This window comes from Leucoraja erinacea, chromosome 27 (assembly GCF_028641065.1).
Source record: "Leucoraja erinacea ecotype New England chromosome 27, Leri_hhj_1, whole genome shotgun sequence".
NCBI lineage: Eukaryota > Metazoa > Chordata > Chondrichthyes > Rajiformes > Rajidae > Leucoraja > Leucoraja erinaceus.
In genome coordinates, this window is record NC_073403.1 from 14,469,235 (window position 1) to 14,493,911 (window position 24,677).

General features: G+C 42.1%; 1 protein-coding gene across 4 annotated transcripts in view; it reads right to left on the reverse strand.

The window, feature by feature from the left end:
* Window positions 1–24,677, reverse strand: part of LOC129710249 (KAT8 regulatory NSL complex subunit 1-like) — a 101,118-nt gene that overhangs the window by 43,657 nt on the left and 32,784 nt on the right. For all 4 annotated transcript variants that reach the window (XM_055657121.1, XM_055657120.1, XM_055657122.1 and 1 more), the window contains one exon: window positions 14,244–15,636. In XM_055657121.1, coding sequence (XP_055513096.1) covers window positions 14,244–15,559 — 1,316 coding nt within the window. In that variant the 5' untranslated portion in view covers window positions 15,560–15,636. The remainder of the gene's footprint in view (window positions 1–14,243; window positions 15,637–24,677) is intronic.

The window sequence follows — 24,677 nt, forward strand, 5'->3', positions numbered from 1 at the left end:
AACTAAAAAGGCAATACGGGGAGAAAAGATGAAATACGAAGGTAAGCTAGCCAATAATAGCAAGAGTTTCTTAAGTTATATAAAGAGTAAGAAAGAGGCAAGAGTGGAAGTTGGGCCACTGGAGAATAATGCAGGAGAAATTATAATGGGGATTAAGAAATGGCCGATGAGTTGAATAACTTTTTTGTATGTCTTCACAGTGGAGTATCGCCAGCAATGTGCCTGAAATTCAAGAGAGTCAGGGGTTGAAGGTTAGTGGAGTGGTTATTACTAGGGAGAAGATGCTTGGGAAGCTGAAAGGGCTGAAGGCAGATAAGTCACCTGGACGAGATGGACTGCACCCTAGGGTTCTGAAAGAGGTGGCTTTAGAGATTGTGGAGGCATTGACAGTGATATAATAAGGACTCTTTTCTGCTCACAAATCCACAAAGGACTCACAAATTCAAGTAAGCATTCAATTTTATTATCCATTTACTATCTATTTTCAACTAAGGCTGGGCTGTAATATTTGAAGAAATGCTGGAGTTTGGAAGGGTAAAGTGTGAATGCCTCAAACTTTACTCTGGGAAGATGAAATGAAACATGGAGCAATCCAGCACAGGGCAGCACACATGACACTCACTAGCCAGCTAACCCATTATGCTAATCTGCATCTGAAATGTTATCATATCCACACACATCAAAAATTTATTAGAAGCTCAGTTATAAAATGTGACTGATACTTAAAAGATTTCGAAGAGGGCAATTTGCTAGTGCTACGCCAAAGTGTTAAATCAGGATTAACTAGATTAACAAAGGAGAAGAGGCCCAAAGTAAAAATGAGGCAGATGAGAAGTTGGGGGCAAACTTTGCAAGACAAGGCAAACAGGTGCACGGCAAAGAGAGAGGAAAGAACAATGGTTTAAACAGTGTACATTTTAATGCTACAGACTTAGCAGGCAAGGCAAACAAACTCAGGGTGTGATTGGCATGGGGGACTGAGATACAGTACCCTTCATAATGTTTGGGACAAAGACCCGTCATTTATTTATTTGCCTCTGTACCCCATAATTTGAGATTTGTAATAGAAAAAAAAAAATCAGATTTTATTAAAGGGTATTTTTTATACATTTTGGTTTCACAATGTGGAAATTACAGCTGTGTTTATATATAGTCCCCTCATTTCAGGGCACCATAATGTTTGGTTTCACAGGTGTTTGTAATTGCTACGGTGTGTTTAATTCCCTCCTTAATGCAGGTATAAGAGAGCTCTCAGCACCTAGTCTTTGCTCCAGTCTTTCCATCACCGTTGGAAACTTTTATTGCTGTTTATCAACTTGAGGACCAAAGTTGTGCCAATGAAAATCAAAGAAGCCATTATGAGACTGGAAACCACGAATAAAACTATTAGAGACATCAGCCAAACATTAGGCTTACCAAAATCAACTGTTTGGAACATCATTAAAAGGAAATGGAGCACTGGTGAGCTTACTAATTGCAAAGGGACTGGCAGGTCAAGGAAGACCTCCACAGCTGGTAACAGAATTATCTATCCCTCTATTATAAAGAAAAATCCCCAAACACCTGTCCGACAGATCGGAAACACTCTTCAGGTGTGGATTTGTCAATGACCACTATCTGCAGAAGACTTCATAAACGGAAATACAGAGGCTACACTGCAAGATGCAAACCATTGGTTAGCCGCTAAAATAGGATGGCCAGGTTACCAAGAAGTATTTAAAAGAGCAACCAACCACAATTCTGGAAAAAAAAGTCTTGTGGACAGATGAGACGAAAATTAACATATCAGAGTGATGGCAAGAGCAAAGTATGGAGGAGAGAAGGAACTGCCCAAGAGCCACAGCATACCATCTCATCTGTGAAACACAGTGTTGGGGGAGTTATGGCCTGGGCATGTATGGCTGCTGAAGGTACTGGCTCACTTATCTTCATTGATGATACAACTGCTGATGGTAGTAGCATAATGAATTCTGAAGTGTATAGACGTATCCTATCTGCCCAAGTTCAAACAAATGCCTCAAAACTCATTGGCCGACGGTCATTCTACAGCAAGACAATGATCCCAAACATACTGCTAAAACAACAAAGGAGTTTTTCAAAACTAAAAAATTGTAAATTCTTGAGTGGCCAAGTCAATCACCCGATCTGAACCCAATTGAGCATGCCTTTTATATGTTGAAGAGAAAACTGAAGGGGACTAGCCCCCAAAACAAGCATAAACTAAAGGTGGCTGCAATACAGACCTGGCAGAGCATCACCAGAGAAGATACCCAGCAACTGGTGATGTCCATAAATCGCAGACTTCAAGCAGTCATTGCATGCAAAGGATATTCAACAAAATACTAAACATAACTACTTTCATTTACATGACATTGCTGTGTCCCAAACATTATGGTGCCCTGAAATGTATAGACGTATCCTATCTGCCTGACTATGTATAAACACTGACTATGTATAAACACTGCTGTAATTTCTACATGGTGAAACCAAAATGTATAAAAATACCCTTTAATAAAATCTGACAATGTGCACTTTAACCACATGCGATTTTAGATTACATTAGAAATCTCAAATTGTGGAGTACAGAGGCAAATAAATAAATGATGGGTCTTTGTCCCAAACATTATGGAGGACACTGTATTATAGCCATAATAGAAACATGACCAAGAGTAGTGCAGAACTGGCAGTTCAATGTTTCAGGGTATATATGCTACAGGTATGCAAAAAAGAGAGGGAGATTTATTTTTTGAGCAGGAAGCATACATCTACAGTGCTGAGAGGATGTTCTTGGAATATTATCCAGTGAGGTTACATGGATGGAACAAAAACAGGAAGGGAATGATCCCTGTGATGGAACTGTAGTATAGTCCTCCCAATAGTCAGCATGAATGAGAGGAGCAGTGTGTTGGGAGACTGCAGTTAGCTTGCAAAATAATAAGATAGTATTAATGGGAGATTTCAACTTCCTTTATATTGGTGTCCCGTCGTATAAAAGGGCTTGTACAGGGTAGAATTTGTTAAACGTGTCCAAGAAAGCTTCTTTAATCTATATTTAGAGGGCCTTACTGGAAAAGGCACCACACTGGGTCTGCTCTTAGAGAACAAGGTAGGACTAGTGAATGATGTGCCAGTGCCGGAACACTTTGGGACTGCTGACCATAATTTGATTAGTTTTTAAGTAGTTAAGGGGCCTGGCTGTCAAGTTAGTGTCCGCTGGAACGAACAAGCCCCGTTAATATCTCATTTATACTGTCACTTGTTAAATCTGCATTTATTGCCCATACCCAATGTCATTCAGGTGGCAATGCATCAGAGCCATTGAATTCTTTTTGATAATTATACCCTATATGGTATTCCATGTAAATACCATCCAGACCTGGAGCAGAACCTACAGGCCACAGTATTCTTTTGTACCTGCTTTCCTCAGTCTCTTGGATGATAGGGGTCACCAGCTTGGGAGGTACCATCAATGTGGCCCAGGTGGGTTATTGAAATGCCCTTTGCAGATGGCATTTCCTGCAGCCAGTAAATTGCAACAGCAATGGACAAGGTAGCAATCAGCAGATAGCTTTGCTCTGGAAACTGTTGAACTTGCCAAATGGCATGTATAACATCACATTTGAAATTTGTGCCTTGAAAATGATGCAAAGGTTTAGCTGCATCAGGAGACAAGTCATTTGCGGCAAGATATCCAGCCTTTGACCTGCTCTTGTAACAACAGTACAGCTTTGGTTAGTCCAATTAAATTTCCGAACAAAGGCCTCATCAATGATAATGCCGTTGAAGGTCACAGGTGCATACATCACTTACAATGCAGGCATGAGTTATCCATCTTCAATTGTGCTCAACTGAAGAGTCAATTATAAGTTGCATCAACCAGGTGTGGATAACAGATTTTCTACCCAAATGAGATGAGTATTTCCATAAATATGCCAAGATCGTGTTATTATTACTCAGACTGACATTCTTTCCTTTTTTATTTAATTCATTGAATTTAATTCCTCAACTACCACCAAAGTGAGATTAAAACTCGCGTCTCTGAATTAACACCCAGGAACTTTGATTGCTTGCACATAGCTCTACTTACTACTAAGTAGTGTAACACCTAAACATGATCCAGTCTGAAAAAGGGTCTCGACCCAAAACGTCACCCATTCCTTCTCCCCAGAGATGCAGCCAGTCCCACTGAGTTACTCCAGCATGTCTGCCTTAAACATGATCATTGCCTGGGACCTGTGCAGTTAAATGTTAATGGACAGTCTGGTATGCAGTAGGTGATTGTAATAAACAACCATCTGGTTCACTGATATTCTTCAGGTAAATAAATCCATGGTCCATATCCAGTCTGGCATATACACAACTCCAGTCTCACTGTGAGAGCAGTCCAACTGGTGGCATCATGGCCTAGTTTGGAAATGCAAACACTCAAAAACAAAGGAGGCTACAGAATGTGATGGACATTGCTGGTCCATCATACGTACTGACCTTCCCACCAAAGGGATCTATAGGAAGCGGTGCTTCAAAGACCCACACCATCCGAGCCACGTTCTATTTTTTGTTCCTACCATCGGGAAGGTGGAACGGGAGCCCGAGTTACTTCCGGGTTCAAGAACCGCTTCCTCCCATCAACTATCAGGTTCTTGAACCAACCTGCACATCCATACTTCAGCACCAAACCTTAACGGACTTTGCACTGCTACGGTCGCTCTTCGAAATATCGTGGTCTAGTTAACTTAAAGTAACTGATAAATTATTAAGTTGTTGCTGCGTCTAGTGTGTCTGTTAAGCACAAGTGAGAATGTAATTGTTCTGGTTCTTATCCAGTGCACATGATAAACGTACACTTACTTTTCGTATTTGACTGAATGCCAAAGGCATGGCCAGCTTCCAAGTGCCAAATGCAGTCGGAACTTCAACTCGGGGCATTCAGTATATATTCCATTTGTGATCAAAAGATGCATTGATTTAACAATTAAAGATGGTTTGGCATAATATATTGCTAGAGAAACTCAGGCAAGAATATCGTAGACTTGGGATAATTAACCTCCAATAACACCATCCTCTTTCATACGGGGTACAACTCTAACCAGTAGATGATAATTACAACTATGCAACTAATATACCCATTAAAAAGAAATGTGCCAAATACTGAGGAGCAAGTGGGAAGCAGCAAAAAAAGAACCAAAAAGATAAGACCAACTAACCACTGGGGCATGAAAAGGCAAATTCATAACCAGTAATGGGATCTGCAATTAATCTGGATCTTGAAGTTTCTACCACATTAGGTACACAGTAATGGGGCTTTTTCACGGGGCGACTTGACGCAAGATGTGACCAGAGAGAAGTGGTCGTGGTCTAGCACGATATCATACGATATAACGGGGGGGGGAGAGACAAAGAGTTCCCACGGTACTCGGCATTTCTGTTATTTGTGCGAGTGACTTGTCCGTCTCCCGAGCTTTCCCGTTAAATCTTGAATGAGCATTGTAAACTGTCAAGTGCAATTAAATCATCACGTGGCACAAATGATGTCATAATTTATTTTATGGCTCTTAGAGACATGATTCCAACCTCAAACACAGAGGGTGTAAAAGCTGTCTGCGACTTTTTTACTTTGCAGCTGCAGGGCACAGACAGACTTATAAGAGCAGTTTAAGTTAACTGCAAAAACAGCACTTTTACATCTATAGCATTGTATGTTTTTAAATCTTGGATAACATTAAATGGTTCTCCTGTTGATGAACTGATATATCGTTATATATACTCACATGAGCACCCGGGATACCCCGCAGCCTTCGTCTCCAGCAGGTTCCGTTTTCTTTCCCTGTTTGTATAATCCTCTCTGGATTTATCGTAGAGAATCTTGTTAAATTGGTACCATTCTACAAGTTCCCCCTCTTGTTCCCTGGAGAAGTTATATGGCATTACCTTCTGCCATCTTCCCTTTACATAAGCGTCTGTAGAGGCTATTCCTACAACGGCTACTGGGGAGGTAATCTGAAATCCACCTTGCTCACCCTCTCCCTGCTCCAAGGAGCCCACAGGCAGTGTTATCTCTGGCATCTCCTGTTGCCTCTCCACCCGTCTCTCTTGCTGCATCTTCTCCTCATTCTTCTGCATGGCAAAAACCTTTCTGACACGCTTTACCCCCTTTCTTTGAGCTTTTCTGGGAGCCATCTCTGCGTGTTCCTGTTAAAAAGATTCTCCAACAATGACAACACGTGACAATGAGGTGGGACGTCCTCGATGGACACATGTTCCATTGGCGACATTGAGAACACCTTTTTTACTCACCTTCTGTCCCCTCTGTCCAGCTTCCGGGTTTACCGTTCGCAGGAGTTCCCACGGTAACCGCAAGAGTTACTACGGATATCGCACTGGCCACTACATTCATAAAATGTTGCAATGCTCAACCACAAGTGTACAAGTCACTCTTGGAGAAATTCAAGCTTGCTTGAATTTTCTCCCGAGTACCCAAGTTACACGATTACCTGCCGTTAGCGCCACGGTGGTCCACGAATGCCGTACTGTTATCGCACGAGGTTCCCACGATGTTAAACTCTGGTTACCTCTTGCGTCAAGTCGCCCCGTGAAAAAGGGGTTTAATTTCCCTCCATGGTGCAATAATTTTCAAATTTGACTCTGTTGTCTCCTTATTCCTGTCCATCATCTGCAGATCCTTGGATCATCTTGGGTCTAAATTTTCCAAATCTACTTGACTACTGCTGACGACATACAATATGCCCTTGCTTCACACGTTTGATCATTCGTATAGATTGTGTTGCCTTGGTTTGCACACTTCTAGATGCAAGCGGTGGCTCAGCGGTAGAGTTGCTGCCTCACATTGCCAGAGACCTGGGTTCGATCCCGACTACGGATGCTGTCTGTACAGTGTTTGTACGTTCTCCCCGTGACCGCTTGGTTTACCTCTGGGTTTTGAACGTGATAATTAAGGAATCAAGAATATCTGCCTAACATGACTCTTTACGAGCCATTGACATCTGCAGGGATTGTCCAAAGGCACAGGACTGAATTAGGTTGTTATATTACTCATGTTGTACCACTATTGACAGATACTAATTAAATTTGTATGGCCTAAAGAAATGACAATGATACAACTTTCGAAGAAAAAACAGGAATAAATATACCAACATTGCCAACTTAGAAGCTGAAGAGCACAAGCTGACCTCTGAGCCATTTGCATTCAGTTATGAGTGATGTGATGAGATATATGAACCATATTTATCCTATTTTTACGCCATTGCCCATATTCTAATTTAACAAAAATTGAACAAACACATCTTGAAAATGCTGAGATTCAGTCCCCACAACCAATTAGGCAGAATATGCACATAATCCCTACTAAAAACTATTTCAATTGTTTCAGGGGTGCAATTTGAATTTTTTGCCATTTTCTCAATTTACACACCAGGACATCCACCACATCAAATTCTTTCATTCCCTAAAACAGGTAGGAGGAGGTGGGAAATCAGACCATAGAAAACTAATGCCATAATCTCATTATTATTAAGAGTTGTGCATGTAGTCACAACAGACAAATTATTCCTTTCTCCAAGAACACATATCAATGGTGGGGAAGGCAGGAAGAGGAGGAATCTACTGGGGACAGATTTAAAGCAATGATCCTTAAAAATGCTTGAGGCATGTACTTCGAGATGTACTCAAAGCACAACCCCCCCCCCCAAGCCACTTGTGATTGAGTTGGTTTCACTAATGGGAGAACTGTTAAAATTTTACTTCAACTTTCTTCTCCTTCCAAACCTTAGAAGTAACCAAGTATTCATTCTATTCAGAAATTATCTGCACAGCTTATACAAGCAAATAACCTCACATATGCAGGGAAAGCATAGGCATATGGTTGCCAAAAAATGTTTTACTTCATTCAATCAATTGGTCCAACAAGATCAATCTACCACGCAGCAAATGAAGAACACCAGATAAAGTCTCAGTCATAACTCAGCATGAAAACAGGCCCTTTGGCCCAACTTGCCCAGGCTGATTGTGGGAAGCAAATGGGAAAAGGAAGCCAGTGCACTAGTCCAGGGATCCCTGAAGATAACAGAAGAGGTTGATGACTGACAAATGAATATGGGATTATTGTCTTCATTAGCTATGGCGTGCAAGAACAGGGAGGTTACGGTTTACTTTAAACATTGGTGATTCTTTAGTTGCAACACTGTGTGCAGTTCTGGTCTTGAAAGGACTAATCAAAGTTGGTCAGGTTGGCTTTGGTAGGTGGAGATACTGTCTGACCAAATTGATAGAAGAGGTAACATTGCACTTTTGAGGGCAGTGCACATTATGTAATTGCAATGGACTTCCGTGAGGCAGCTTGACAAAGTGATTGAAAAGAATGAGACTCAAGGCAAATAGACAGAGAGGCATTTTCCAGCATCTGCAGTTCCTTCTTAAACAGATAGGCTCCAAAAATTGGTTTAGAATACACAGAGAATGATAGTCAAAGATTATATTTGTGACCATAAGCCTGAAACTACTAGTGTGCAGTAGTGATTAGTGCTGTGACATTACTGCTGGTTGTATGCCTAAACCATTTGGATGTGACTATCAGAGGAATGATTTATAAGCTCACAATAGACTTATTTGATGACTGGGGAGTTTCCTTGATCTTTCTGCCAGTTATTTTGTGCCCATTCTATCTTGTTTTTTTTTAAATGCGTTTTTTTTAAAAAGCACAAATTCTACAATTTCTATACTCCTGTTTGTTTTCCATATCTGCTATACACTTCGTTTTTGTTGTTTATCAAACCCTTTACATCCAGGATTTATTTCGCATGGCTTCCTTACCTTTCACCCTTGCAAGAGCATGCTGGCCCCAAACTCTGATTACTTCACTTTTAAAAGAGTTCCATGTCCAGTTTATTTTTATCCTTAAGTAGCTGCACCCAGTTTACTTCTGTCTGGTCCCGCCTTGATACAGTGAAGCAATCCTCCCTATATTTCAGAACTTAAATTTCTGGAACATTCTTATCACTTTCCTATACTTCATTGAAACTTTCAGTTATGGCCACTCTCCCCAAAATGACCATAGGCAGTTGCCCTGCTTCATTCCTGAAGATTAAGTTCATTGCTGGCTATTCACCAATAGGATTAATTAAAATTCAGATTAGTTTGCATGCATTTTGTTCCCTTACTCTTTGTGGAACTTCAAACTATTAAATTTGACTGTTATGAATATAGGCATCACTAATGAGGGCAATATCAACTGACCGTGTGCATTATATGCTCACCAGAGGCTTATGTGGTCATATCTTGCCATAAGTTTCTTATTTGATATAAAATGACCATAGTACCATAAGTGGCTCAGGAAGTGATAGGAAAGCTTCAGGGAACTATTGTTGCAATGGAATCCATAGCTGGGGCAGCAGGCAGGCATTTCTGCAGTCACTGATGTGATTCTGGAATGTATGGTGCTTTCCTTGTGCTTGAGTTAGGGATATTGCTGAATGGCTGCAGAGCATAGAGCAGGCGGGTTGGAGATTATGGTTCATATTAGTAGCCAATGGCACAAAAAATGAGGTCTTCCACAGATTTTAAAGAAGAAAATATTAAAGGAGCAGAATATTTGGTATGCTCCTGGTATCATAAGATCGTGAGTGCAGACATAGTGCAGGCTGGAGAATTAATTGTTCAAAACAAGCATGAAAACATGTATCCAAGATTTGAGATACCACCCTAGCATTGAAATTATTACATATAAAAAGTAGGGCCATTTTGACATGATTAGACAATGCACTTGCTCAATCAGCTGGACAGAAACCTCAAATCCTTTATGTGCACTGCAGAAATTGCACTTAGATCATAAACTTAGCTTCAATTTCCTCCTATACCAAAGGGAAACCACTCCCTTATTCGTATGCAGATCTTAAAACTGGTTAGAGAGCAAAATTCCTCTCAGTTGTGCCCTTTTTACATGCAGGATCATTTTTTTGTCAACTTGGTAATTAACCAATCCCTCTCTGGTTACTCTCTTGTGAATTGACAGGATTCATCTCACAAAACGTGGCAGTATTAATTGTCCATGAATTAGACTGCACTGCTAGCATGAATCGGATATTTTTCAAAGTTACATCAGCATTAGTGATCTGAAAGCCTGTTTCAATGCCGAATCCCTCTATTACTCTACCAGTAAATTATGTGTCCCCACAATTATCTCAATAAAATTATGACGGATTATTTACATCCATTCATTTTCTTATACTAATTTAAAATCACAAAAACACCCTTAACATCTAAAAGTCAAGACAAGTATTGTTGCGTCAGTGATAGAACTTAATTTACAGCAAGACTGATAATCTGGCATTCACGGAACTCTGGGCAAAACAAAGTGCTGGAGGAACTTAGGTCAGGCAGTATCTGTGAAAGGGATGGTCAGGTGACATTTTGGGGCAGTACACTTCTTTAGGCTGAATTCCTCCAGCAAATGTGTTTTGCCGAAGATTCCAGCATCAGTAGCCCCTTTTGTCTCCATCCACAGAATTCTGGTGGTCCTAAACTAATCAAATATCTGTATTATTAGATATTACTCCTATTAATTCACCATCAGACAATACCTCTTTTTAAAAAATAAAAAAACAGGTACATACAATAATTAATTTATGATGGTCTAAGCATAAAGAGGACAGAATATAAGGGTGACAGCTGGTTTAAAGCTAGGGAATACCTGGCGAGCTAAATGCCAAACCAGATAGCAGATGAAAGTTTTATTGCACGTTACTGCTCTTTGAAAGTTACATGGCATTATATTGGAAAAGTGAACATTTTCAACATATACATATCTTCAATGAGTCAATTTCAACCATGAAACCAATTTTTCACTGCCAACTATTTATTGGTCTGGATTAGTATCTGTCCTTATCGTAATTTCTCAATTCCACAATTCCTCTACTCCCTCTTCACCCACGACTGCATCCCAAAGTACGGATCCAACGCCATTATTAAGTTTGCTGACGATACCACGGTAGTAGGACTGATCAGCGACAACGATGAGTCAGCCTACAGGGATGAGATCCAGCACCTGACCACCTGGTGTGCCGACAATAACCTCATCCTCAACTCCAAAAAGACGAAGGAGATTATTGTCGACTTCAGGCAGACCAGAGGAGGCAGTCATACCGCCATCCATATCAACGGGACTGAGGTGGAGCGCGTCTCCAGCTATAAATTCCTCGGAGTGCATATCTCGGAGGACTTGTCCTGGTCCCTCAACACCTCCAAGCTGATCAAAAAGGCACACCAGCGCCTTTACTTCCTTAGGAGGCTCAAGAAAGCCCACCTGTCCCCCCAGATCCTGACCAACTTTTACCGCTGTACCATAGAGAGTATCCTGACCACCTGCTTCACGGTATGGTACAGCAGCTGCACTGCTGCGGACAGGAAAGCACTACAACGGGTGGTGAAAACCGCGCAGCACATCATCGGTGCCCCGCTCCCTGCCATGGATGCCCTCCACCGAAAACGGTGTCTGAGAAGGGCTGGGAAGATCATCAAAGACCCCTCACACCCCAACCATGGACTGTTTGCCCTCCTCCCATCAGGGAGGCGGTACAGGAGCCTCAGGTCACGTACCAGCAGGATGAGGAAAAGCTTCTATAACAACACAATCACACTGCTGAACTCGGAGTCCCGCCGATAGATTTCTCTGGTCCCTCCGTCCCCCTTTGTTTAATCATTCTGTATTTCCTGATTATTCTGTATCTTCTCTCTTTCTATTTTTTTCTTGTTTTTTCTCTTTATGTACAACTACTACGGACTGACGCAAAACTGCATTTCGTTGTACTGATACTTGTATTTGTGCGATGACATTAAAGTTGAATTGAATTGAATTGAACTGCCTGTCAATCTACTTTTCCTCCTAGGCTGAGGATAACTCAGAATTCAAAATGTTGAAGTAACTCAGCAGGACAGGCAGCATCTCTGGAGAGAAGGAATGGGTGACGTTTCGGGTCGAGACCCTTGTTCAGACTGATGTCAAGGGAGATACATAGATAAGGAAGTGCAAGGTGTGAAAATAGGACAAAGGGAATGATGTTCAAGGAAAATGTAGAATAGATCATTGTTAGCTGGGAGAAGGTAACACCAACGCAAACAGATAAAATGTAGCCGGAGACAGTAAGACTCATAAGTTCATAAGAATGGTCTGAGAACTGGGAACGGGGAGGGATGGAGAGAGAGAGAAAACAAGGGTTACTTGAAGTTAGAGAAGTCAATGTTCATACCACTGGGAAACCAGAGAGGGATTGGTTAATTACCAAGCTGCCCAAGCGAAATATGAGGTGCTGTTCCTTCAATTTGCGCTGGGCCTCACTCAAGACAATGGAGGAGGCCCAGGACAGAAAGGTGGGAATTGGGAGGGGGAGAATAGGAGGGAGAGTTAAAGTGTTTTGCAACTGGGAGATCAGGTAGGTTTAGGCGGACAGATCGAAACGATCGCCGAGCCTGCGTTCGGTCTCGCCGATATATAGGTGTCCGCACCTGGAACAGCGGACACCTATATATGAGGTTGAAGGAGGTGCAAGTGAACCTCTGCCTCACCTGGAAAAAACTGTTGGGGTCCTTAGACGGAGTTGAGGTATAGGGGCAGGTGTTGCATCTCCTGCGGTTACAGGGGAGAGTACCTGGGAAGGGGGTGGTTTGGATGGGAAGGGACTTTGCCTCTGGACATATAAATTGGGTCAAAGTATCAGGAACACCTCATCCAAAGTGGTCAACTTAAGTCGTAAATTGCCAATGCCCTTGGACTAGCTCTGGCAGCCACCATTAGATCTTAGCACAATCCAGCATACTTTTATCAACACCTGCACAAGGGACCGTTCAGCCACAACACCCAAATTATCTTTTACTATGATCAAATACTTTTCAATCATCCAAGAAACCATGAAAAACCTATGACTAACACTGACAAAGTCAAAGATCTAACATAGGAAAATTCAAAGATCACATGCAGACCTTAGTTCCAAACCAGCAGAATCCCTCAATGGAAATATATTGGATTATTAAATACAATTAGCAGCATCGATGGAGGAAAGCCATATTCATCAATAAACAGTAAAAACAGTCAGCCAACACCAGTACTTACAGTCCATCTCTAAACTTCTTTAAATTTGACGTGTATTACAATACAAGTATCATTTTTAATAAACTGATTTATTTTGCTCGATTTACCTGCACACAAGGTTAATAATTTTTGGATTTCCATTCAATCCATTATAATTGTTTTAAAGCTTGTTCCAGGCAGTTTATTACGCACAGAAAAAGCTCAGTCTCAAGGAAAGCTGCTCATGACACTGCCACCGACTGATAAGGCCTACTGGATATATCGGTGGCTAACCATGTGGACCGGGATCATGGCCGGAGGACTTTATCAAGGCACCACGATCTCGATGCACCCGGAAGGTCCCGCAGACGCAGCAGATAGCCGAACCTGCCTGGAACTCGTTCGGATCCGCCAGAACGGTGGAAGCCGGACGGGAATGGAGGCAGTGTCCTGCATCGGACGGAGCCCGCGGCCAGAGCTGCGTCGAACGGAGTCGGAGGTTGCGCCACCGGGAACAAAGTAAGACCCGGCGGGGGGGGGGGGGGGGGGGCAGGGGGGGGGGGGGGGGGGGGGGAAGAGGAGGAGAGAACAAAGAGGACCCGGTATGGGGGAGGGAAGAGAGGTGATACTTTGTGACTATGGGTCACACCTTGGGTATGCAAACAAAGAATTTCACTGTGACAATAAAGTATTCAATTCACAAACATTTCCATAACAATTAAAAACATGTGGCCATATCCTTTGATCAAGGGAGTGACCAAGCTAAACAAGATGAACACCAATCAGGGAACTTATACTACCAGCCCTTAAAATATGACGTCATGCAAGTCCTTCTTGCAAAACCGGAGATTGGTTTGTGAACTTTGCACTTTAATATTCTAGGAATTGCTAACAAGACCAAATAAACACCAGCATGCTAATTATATAGTTTCCCTTCTTTTAATTATTCACACTGACCCTCCTTTCCATTGACTACTTTAGCTAATCCATATCTTCGATTTGTAAATTAAAACACTATGTACTACACTAGGTACGCGAGCGCAAACACTCGGGTTTCAGTTTATCTTATCTTGGTTTGGACACCAAAAAATGTTGATGAGTGCAAATAAAGAAAGTAATTGCCTGCAAAGATCTCTCGTGGGTAAAAAATGCTTCAAATTGTACTTACAAAGGTGCAAGATATTGCTTTGTTTCTGCTTTGGTTTTCGATTCCTCTTCAATATCAGACTCCCCACCAGAGCTGCTCTCTGTAACATCGGAATCAAAAGCATTCTCACTGAATCGTAGTTTTGAGTCAGAGCTCGAAATAAATTTTTCAAGCCCTTTAGTCATTGAACTGCTCTTGAAGAAATTTACCAATGTTTCTGAAGCACTCTTGTTCCCTTTCCATGAAATGGAACTGGATTTACAGCCATAATTATTTTGTAAAGACCCATCCTGACGCCTCAAGCAATCCAAAGGCGGAAAATGGTGCGCAGTTTTCTCCACAAATCCTCCGAGTTGCTGTTGAACATGGCGCTCCACCTGCTTTACTTGCACAACTTCCAGTCGTTTCCGAAGTCTGTAGGCTCTTCTTCTGATTTCACTTTGTCTGGTCTGAGCCATCAAAGTCCTACTGTGAACCTCAGTGTCCAGAATATTGCAGGTGTTCGTCTTGGAGGGAGAAAGACCACTCGGAGCATCAGCATTTCCAGAAATACCACCAGAGATCTCAGGCGAGGACATAACTTTAGTATTCGCAATACCATTTTCTCCAAACACTAAGTGCCTGGCAAACTCTGATTTGTGTAAATCCTCATCAACAGTGTTCAATTGTTTGAATTTTCTTGGTTCCACCGCCACATCTGTTTTTGTTACATTACATGACATAATTGATGATAATTTACGGATATCTTCAGTTTGACTGGATCCAATAGCAGGAAGCCCTGAGGAAACTGTTTTCCCTCCAGGCTTTGCAACATTCAAATCGTGATCTAGATGTAGACTGCCAGCAGATTTCTTGGCCAAGCCATTAACTGGTGGCTCTGGGGAAGGTGGCAGTGATGGATAACTGTTACCAGCATTCATAGTTTTAATAAGTTTAGGAGAAAATTCCACAGCTACCTGTCCATCAATCAGATCTGACCCAAGCACACCAGCTTCCAGCAAAGAATGGGACAGGACCGTATGAGTCTTGATAACTCCGTGCTTGCTTAAAGATCCTTGAAGTTTCACCGATTCTGGTGGTGGCGGTGGACGAGATCCTCCATCAAAGCAGCAACGTGGAGACAGCAACTTACACTGATCTTCCTTCCCAGCGTTATTGTGGAAATCCAGACTATGGTCGTCTGCAAAAGCTTTTCTTCTGGTACTGTTATTAATGGAGTTGCTGTTGTCTGTGTCAGTTGTGCCTGAGGGAGAGAGGGATGAGGAAGGCGTCGCCAGTTTGAATCTACGGTGAGCTTCCGTTGCTGCTTCTGTGAGAGCAGGCGCCATCGCAGCCATGCAGCGCTGAGACACAGACACACTGGCCTCTCCAACCGCTGAGGCCAGTTCCACTCCTCCCTCCTAGCACTGGCAGTCTGAAAGAAAACATAAACAACTTATAATCCAAATCACAAAGTGCAACAAGGGATATGACAATCTATGCATTCGCACACATTATCTGAGCAACAAGTTATCTCACAGGTTTGTTTTAAATCTTTACTTTCTTACCATAAACCTACCCTCTAGTTTTAGACTCTCCAAACCTGGAAAAAAAAGGCTGCGAACCTCCACTTTATCTATGCCCCTCGTGATTTTATAAACCTCCAAGATCACCCCTCAGCCTACTACTCTTCAAGGAAAACAATACCAGCTTATCAAGTCTCTCCTTATAACTCAAGCCCTCCAACCCGGCAACATCCATGAACTTTCTCTACTTTAATTACACCTTTCCTTTGGTATGGTAGTCAGAACTATACACAACTTTCCAGGTGCAGTCTCACCAATGTCTTGTACGACGAACATGAAGTTCCAAATCTTGTACTAATTGCCGACTGAAGGCCATCATGCCATATGCATCCTTCGGTGTCAACACTTTTCAGGGAACTATATACTTGTACCTGCAGATGTCTCTGTTCTGCAATTGTCCCCAGGATCTAGGCTGTTCATGGTGCATGACCCACCCTAGTATAAATTCCCAAAATGCATTACGTTGCACTTGCCTTATCCAAATTCTATTTACAATTTATTTCCCCACTTTCACATTTGATCTCAATCTTGCTACCTTAGACAGCCGTTTCATTTTCCACCACACCACCTTTTTTGGTGTCATCCACAAACTTACCAATCATGCCAGACATTATAATCAAATTCTTTACAGGTAGCCCCCAGGTTACAATTGGATTTAATTTCTGAGAACTGTTTGTAACGTGAAATGTTTCCAAATCAGAAATGAACAAAATCAGTGCAAGTGGGTCACAAAAACAACTATAACAGAAGAGTGAGAAGATGCAGAAAGAGTAGCTGCTATTCAGCCTCACTGTCTCAGTAAGCGAGCGACACTGTGGGGAAAGACGCCACGCAGAAATGCCCCATTCCCACCCCATTACTTGGCATTGTTTACTTGTACAGCCAGGCGGCATTGTTGCAACAACCGTGGCAACTTGCCACTTAGTGTTATGTGAATGCATTTCAAAATTCCCAATAAATGGCACATCCACTGAAAAAGCTCAAACGCAAAGTTTCTTTGAGTTATGCAGCCTGGAGACAGGTTCTACAGCCATCAACCCCAAACTATCCCACCACGCATCTATTTCACTTTTTTATTCTCCCTTAATTCCTGCTCAAATTCTATCACTGGCCTAAAGGCTCAGGGTACTTTACAGTGACTAATTAACCTACCAACCCATATGTTGTTGGAATGTGGGATAAATCCAGAACATCTAAAGGAAACCTACACGGTCAAAAGAAGAATGTATAAACTCAGCTACAAAAATTGAGATTGAGCCCAGGTCACTAGTACCAATGTGCGACTCTTAAGTGTCTACTTAAGGAGTCCCTCGAGATTGAGAATGACTTGTTATTTTCCCTAGAGTTCTAAATAGAGGCAATGTAGAAATTGCAGACTCCTCTGCAGATGGGGCAAGTGGTGGTGTTTTGTTATGGCAAGTTTTTATGGTGCTGCATTACCAATGCATAGCCTGGAATCATTCAAGACCATTCTGCATACTCATTTTCCATGGGCTAGAAGTTCCCATGAGCCAATGTTCAAATCAAATCAACCTTTATTGTCATCTTGCAAAGCAACAGTTGTACAGTGCAAAATGAGAAGACGTTTCCCAGGGAATACCGGAGTTTCTTCAAGGAAGTTCTCAGCCATTCTAAAATCCCATTTGCTCTAAAGTCCCCGTGTGACAAAGCTCGGAACAGAGTGAACTGTCATGGAATCTAATGTCTGACTTCAAATGATGTGCCGCACCTAACATAAATGAACAGGAGTAACTAGGACTCAATAGTTTCCTGGGATCTATATGGAACCTCTGTTGTCTTTAAATGTCACATGGGCAAATTCAAATGAGTGGATGTAGAATTTGAGCAATGAGTTCAAAATTGCCCAATTCCAAAACCCAGAAGTAAAACCCAAAACACAAGAGCGTTTCACTGTCATGTGTCCCAGATGGGACAATGAAATTCTTACTTGCTGCAGCACAACAGAATATGTGAATATGTAAACACACGCACACGGTTCTTTTAAATAAATTAATTCATGACTGAGCCAATGACAATAATTTTTTTCTTCTTCATTATATTATTTTTATATAAATGATATATAATTATATATCTCCAGTCATATTCATGTCATATAGATAGATAGATATAATTTATTGCCACACAACCAGGGTCGTTGGAAATTTGGGTTGTCAGCAGCAGTACAATAATAAAGAACACACAACCACAATAAAACTGTAACACAAACATCCACCACAGCATTCATCACTGTGGTGGAAGGCACAAAATTTGGCCAGTCCTCCTCCATTTCTCCCCCATGGACAGGACCACAGTCCAGAGTCAGTCCAGGATCGGCTCTTCCTCACCGGAGACTGCGGCTTTAAGATGGTGTAGGCCGATCGGACGAGATTTAAAGACTCCGCCGCAGCCAGAAGCACCGTAGACTGCAGGACCAGCGGTCGAAGCTCCCCTCCAGGGGTGATGGTGAGTCCATGCCGGACCCGCGGTAGAAGTTGGCCGCGGGCCGGCAGTGATGGCTTCTTCTTCCCCCGGGTCCCCCACGAGGGATCCCAGGCTGTAGACGCCGCGCCAGCTGGAACTCTGCAGACCGCGGCTTCAGGCTGCCGGCAGCCCCGGCCAGCGAAACGGAGCGCTCCCCTCCAGCGAGGGCTCACCCGCTCCACAACGAGAGTCCACGCTGCGCCCGCCGCTGAAGCCCCGTGCATGTCTCCGGGAAAGGCCGCGCCGATCCTTGATGTTAGGCCATGGGGGAGGCGACCTGAAACAACTCGCCTCTCCATGGAGGAGACGGCCGAAGCTGTTTCCCCCTTACCCCCCCACACCACCCCCCACACAAAACACACGAAGGAACATTAAATACACACTTTAAAACATACTAAAAAATAAAAAAAGGTTGAAAAAACTGACGCGCTGCTGACATGGCTGCTGCCAGAGCAGCGCCCCCTACAATATATGTAAATAAATTTGTAAAGAAACCAAATAATGCAGAAAGTAGACAAAACTGCTGGGGAAACTCAGCGGGTGAGGCAGCATCTATGGAGCGAAGGAATAGATGACGTTTCAGGTCGAGACCCTTCTTCAGACTCTGTTATCACAGGATCTGAAGAAGGGTCTCAACCCGAAACATCACCTATTCCTTCGCTCCATAGATGCTGCCTCACTCGCTGAGTTTCTCCAGATTTTTGTCTACCTTCGATTCCAGCATCTGAAGTTCTTAAAAATAATGCAGAAACATCAGTTGGCTCAGCAAAGTATTCTTCCAGATGGATCCATTCATCATTTGTTGAGGGGATGACAGAGGGTAAAAAGAAAAGTGACAATATTGAGCTGAGGTCTTATAAATTCCCCACAGAGGTGTAAAATTTGTTTGTAATGACTTCAGAGAAATCTGGACAACTTCTCAAGGGCATCCTTCTTAATGACGCTGCACTGGATTAAGCCATGTCCTTTCTTCAGCCTCTGGCCTACATTACTAATTTTGTACTTTGTAAACTTTCAGTACCTGCCCACAGACATGCTTGTTCTGAGCCACCATATCGCCTTTGGAAAACAATTTAATTTGCAAAGCAGAAAAGCATATCAAAAGCAGCAACTAATGGTGGTCAAAGGCACAAGGTGAATAAAATATATTGTGACCCTTGCCCAACAATAAATTGGGTTACAGAATTTGCAAAGCATTCTACACGTTTGATGTACGGAATAAAATATGCTCTCACAACTTAAAAAAGTAAATAAATCAACACAATTTCTTTCTAATTCACATTTCTTGATGGGTACACAGGTGACGCAGCTTCATATTATGGAAATTTGAGAAACATCCCATTTCTTTAGGAAAACCCCTCCAAGTGCAGCAACTCAGGGAAGTCAAAAACATACGGTGGATAAAATATATTACGTAAACGGCAACTGTGTTGAAGCGCTACAGCAAGCAATTGCAGAAAATGTAATCTTGGGATAAAAAATAAATGTGGCTTGAGACGAAGATGGGAGAAGCTTTCTTTTTGCTCAATTAAAAAAAAAAAATCACAAAAGTGTAACAAAAATGTTCAAGCTGAAAATATACAATTGGTAATTTAACACAACGCTTGTAGTCTACAGTTTTACTTTTAATGTCTTCTTCAGCAACTGACAATTCAATTTAACATCCCTAACAACTGCAGAAAACATTTTAGTTTCCTGCTGGTCAAACATGCAATTTATATACTACTTTGGACTGGATAAGGCATATCAATATTAGAGGTGCATACATCTACAAATGAGTACATGCTAAGCCAAAGAATCATCAGAACACTCATTAAATTACTCATCACCTCACATTACTCCCACCAGCAATTTGACAGGACCATAACTGTTCCAATCAACACAGCACCAAACACCGCAATGATCATTCCACAAAAATACTCAAATAAAACTGTGTTTTTGCTGGATTTTGGGGGTTATAGCCTGCCCTTTCAAAAAATTAGTGTTGCATTCCATGAAAATGGCAATCATCGATGAAGGATCCCGACCTAAAACATCGACTAAACTTCCATTTTTAGTTTAGCTCAGAGATACAGCGTGGAAACAAGGCCTTCAGCCCACTGAGTCCACACCGACCAACTATCACCCTAGTTTTATGGTATCCAGGCTTTACATCCTACGCCCGAGGGGCAATTTACAGAGGCCAATGAACCTACAAACCTGTACATCTTTGGAATGTGGTAGGAAACGGGAGTGCCCGGAGAAAACCCATGCGGTCACAGCTGTTGGAAGAGGAAATTTTAAATCAAGTGACCTTTGAATTGCAACAAAAATCTGATTACAGAAGTTTGCCCTGACAGAATTCAGAAATCACCATTCGAGGCATGGAATAAAATCCACTTTCACAGAATTTTGAGGGGAAAAAGTAAATAAATCAACACAATTTCTTTCCCATTCCATTTTTGACACCTGCACGTTATGAAAAATTGCAAAACGTCTAATTTTTCTAACACCAATCGCCCCACTGTAATTGGGGGTCACTTGTATTGCCAATGTACGTATAGAGTTGTCAGTCTAGAGGAGATTACAAAATAGAGATTGATCGAGATGCAACATTTCGGGTCAGGACTTTTCTTCAGACTGATCACAGGGGGAGGAAAAACCTGGAAGAGATAGGTATTGGACAAAGCCTGCCAACTGATAGGTGGATGCAGGTGAGGGAGGTTTTGACTGGCAGATGAGGGCCTGAGATTGGAGGGTTACAAAAGGTTGTGAGATAAGGAGAGAAAAGGCACGAAACATGGTCAGAGGAAGGAATATGGGTGGAAGGGGAAAGGGTTGTTGTTGCTTAGATATCTAAATTGGAGAATTCATAGAAACATAGAAAATAGGTGCAGGAGTAGGCCATTCGGCCCTTCGCGCCAGCACCACCATTCATTGCGATCATGGCTGATATTCAATGTTCATACAGTTGCAAGCTCCCCAGTGGAATACAAGGAGCTGTTCCTCCAGTTTACGTGTGGTCTCACTCTGGCAGTGAAGAGACCCAGGACAAAAAGGTCAGCATACAAACAGGAAGGGGAGTTAAAAGCATTAGTAACCAGGAGATCCAGCAGACCTTGGCAGACCAAATGCAAGTTATGGAGTCAGAGTCATATAGCATTGAAAGTGACCCTTCAGCTCGACTTGCACAGACCAATCAACATCTCCCATCAACACAAGTTCCTGTGTTTGGCCCATATCCCTCCAAAGCTATCCTATCCTATCCATAAATAAGTGTTCAGCCATATAGTCACCTTGTCTACTCTTGGTCTCGCCAATGTAAAGGAGGCAACATCGGGAGCACCAAATGCAATAGATGCGAATGCAGTAAATGAGATTAGAGGAGGTGCACATGAACCTTTGCTTCATCTGGAAGGACTGCTAGGGTCCCTGGATGGATGAAAGAGAGGTGGTACCGGCAGAGTTGTTATGTCTCCTGCGGACGCCGGGGAAAGTTCCTTGGGAGGGCGCGGTTTGGGTGGGATGAGTGAATTAAGCAGTCTTTGGAGAAAGCAGAAAGGGGTGGGGACTGGAAGATGTGACTGTCAGTGCAATCACATTGAAGGTGGGGGAAATGGAGAATGATCACGTGTTTGGTGTGGAGTGATTGGTGTTGATAGTTTTGCGTGTACTTTATTGAGGAAATAAACACTATTAACATAAACACACCCTGTCCCGTGTCCAAAGTAGCACATGTAGGCATCCTAGTTAACAAGTAAACAACATATAACAAGGTATTAAGCCTTCGCCAAGGTGTCAGGTTTTTCCTGATTACAATCCCACGAGCCTGAACAATTTTCAGTTTTGGCCACTCATCCCTTATTTTCTACAGTACCATAATAACGATGCAGAGTATTAATGCACAGCTAATGTTAAATAATCTCAAAATTCTGACGGTTGCACTTCAGACATATGACGTTTAATGGAATACTGGGACAAAATGAATATATGTTACTGCCATGGTGACTTTACAGCAAAGCCAAATGGACAGATTAAGTGAATAGGAAAGTTGGTAAATCGAATCTAGGTGGTCATGTAAAACATAGAACAGCACAGGAACATGTCCTTCAGCCCACAATGTTTGCGCTGAACATAATGCCAAGTTAACAATCTCCCCTGTGTGCATGTGATCCATATCCCTTCATTTGCGGCAATAGTGTATTTGGGGACGGAGGGGGGTGAAGAGACATTATCTTCTTTGGAAGGAAGAACATTTCCATTCTTGTTTAAAATAGTTACACTCAAATATCACAGTACAAAGGAATCTGGGGGATATTAGCACAAGAAATACAAGGGTTAGTATTTATTGGAATATTGGGATTCTGTGTAAGAGTTCTGAAATTGAATTTTAATTAGTCTTTACAGGGTGCTGATAGGACAGCAACTAAAATACTGGCTACTGTTTTGGTCTCCACATTTAAGAAAGTACGTTCATTGAAGTCAGAACGGAGAAAGTCCAGAAGCTTCATTCCTACGACAAGAAAGTTATATGAAAAAACGGTGAGCTTATATTAATTGAAGCTGGTTTTATTGAAACATGCAAGACTGTCAGGGGAGGAGTGACAGGACAGTTGCCAAAAAATGTTTCCCATTGCAGGATTATCAATGCAACACTATGAGAGGAAGAGGTCAGAGGGGCCGAGGAATATCTGGGAATCTATAACCCCAGATGCTGTGGAGACCGTGTCAGTGAATATATTCACGATGTAGACTGACAAAGATCACCTCTCATCCTTCTAAACTCCAGAATACACAAGACCAGTCGCTCCATTGGGCTTGTATACTCTGGAGTTTAGTGTGGAGTGATTGGTGTTGATAGTTTTGCATGTACTTATTGAGGAAATAAGCACTACTTATTTCCTCAAAGTAGTGGAAATAAGATGTATTTCAAGATGTATTAGAATAAAAGAATGAGAAAGTGGTTTACTCTGCCAAATTGTTTCAGCCATTATTTTATTGAATGTTGGAGCAGGCAAAAGTTCCAATTCAATGTGACAATTGCAACTTATTTAAATTATTTTCAACTTTCTCTCCCATTTGCCCAAACCCTATTTTATTTATCATGACAGCATGATCGTTAATGCACACATTTAAAATGTTAAAAGCAGCTTCATTGCTCTGAAAAAAACACATAGAGGATAGACTGAGGAGGGGATCTGAACACCATCGCAGTGTCCTGTCTGCTGGAAGAAACAAGCTCAGTTCTGGAATATATTTTTGACCCCAACTGTACCAGTCAGTGCCACAAAAGCAACCAGAACTATATCAACTGTACATGAGTAAAGCCATGGCATTAGCCGAGTACATAAATATATTGTAGCATCTCAAGGTGAAGTGCCATCTAATTTGAAATAGACACCCAATTATTTTACTTGTGCTTTACACACAAGGTGCTCAGGTATTGCTGTAATCATGAATTGGTGCTGGTTCTTGACTTATTTTTTTAATTTGTTTTGCACTATGCAAACCAATATCAACCCGATTTGGAGTTTGAGAGTTAAATCAGAGTTCTTGATGTGCGTAGCTGCCTCCTTTTGGAATATAGTCTGCTGAACCTGCCAAAGGAGGGCTTTGATACAGTGGAAGTTGGCAAAGTTTACAGGACATCAGTCTCTAGCAGTGATGTCCAGTAAACTTTGCTAACTGCCACTGAGTACCAATGCCCTACATTGATGGCACGTTCAACAGATTTATTCCAAAAAGAGGCAGCTCCACACATCAAGAACACTTTGCAATGAGAATGCAGGGTGACTTGGACAGGTTGGGTGAGTGGGCAGATGCAGTTTAATGTGCGTAAATGTGAGGTTATCCACTTTGGTAGCAAAAACAGGAAGGCAGATTATTATCTAAATGGTGTCAAGTTGGGAAAAGGGGAAGTACAACGAGATCTGGGGGTCTTTGTTCATCAGTCAATGAAAGTAAGTATGCTGGTACAGCAGCATTGAAGAAAGCAAATGGTATGTTGGCTTCATAACAAGAGGAGTTGAGTATGCAAGCAAAGAGGTCCTTCTGCAGTTGTATAGGGCCCTAGTGAGACCCACCTGGAGTATTGTGTGCAGTTTTGGTCCCCTAATTTGAGGAAGGACATTCTTGCTATTGAGGGAGTGCAGCGTAGGTTTACAAGGTTAATTCCTTGGATGGCGGGACTGTCATATGCTGAGAGAATGGAGCGGCTGGGCTTGTATTCTCTGGAGTTCAGAAGGATGAGAGGGGATCTTAATGAAACATATAAGATTACTAAGGGTTTGGACATGCTAGAGGCAGGAAACATGTTCCTGATGTTGGGAGTCCAGAACCAGGGGCCACAGTTTAAGAATAAGGGGTAAGCCATTTAGAACGGAGACGAGGAAACACGTTTCACACAGAGAGTGTGAGTTTGTGGAATTCT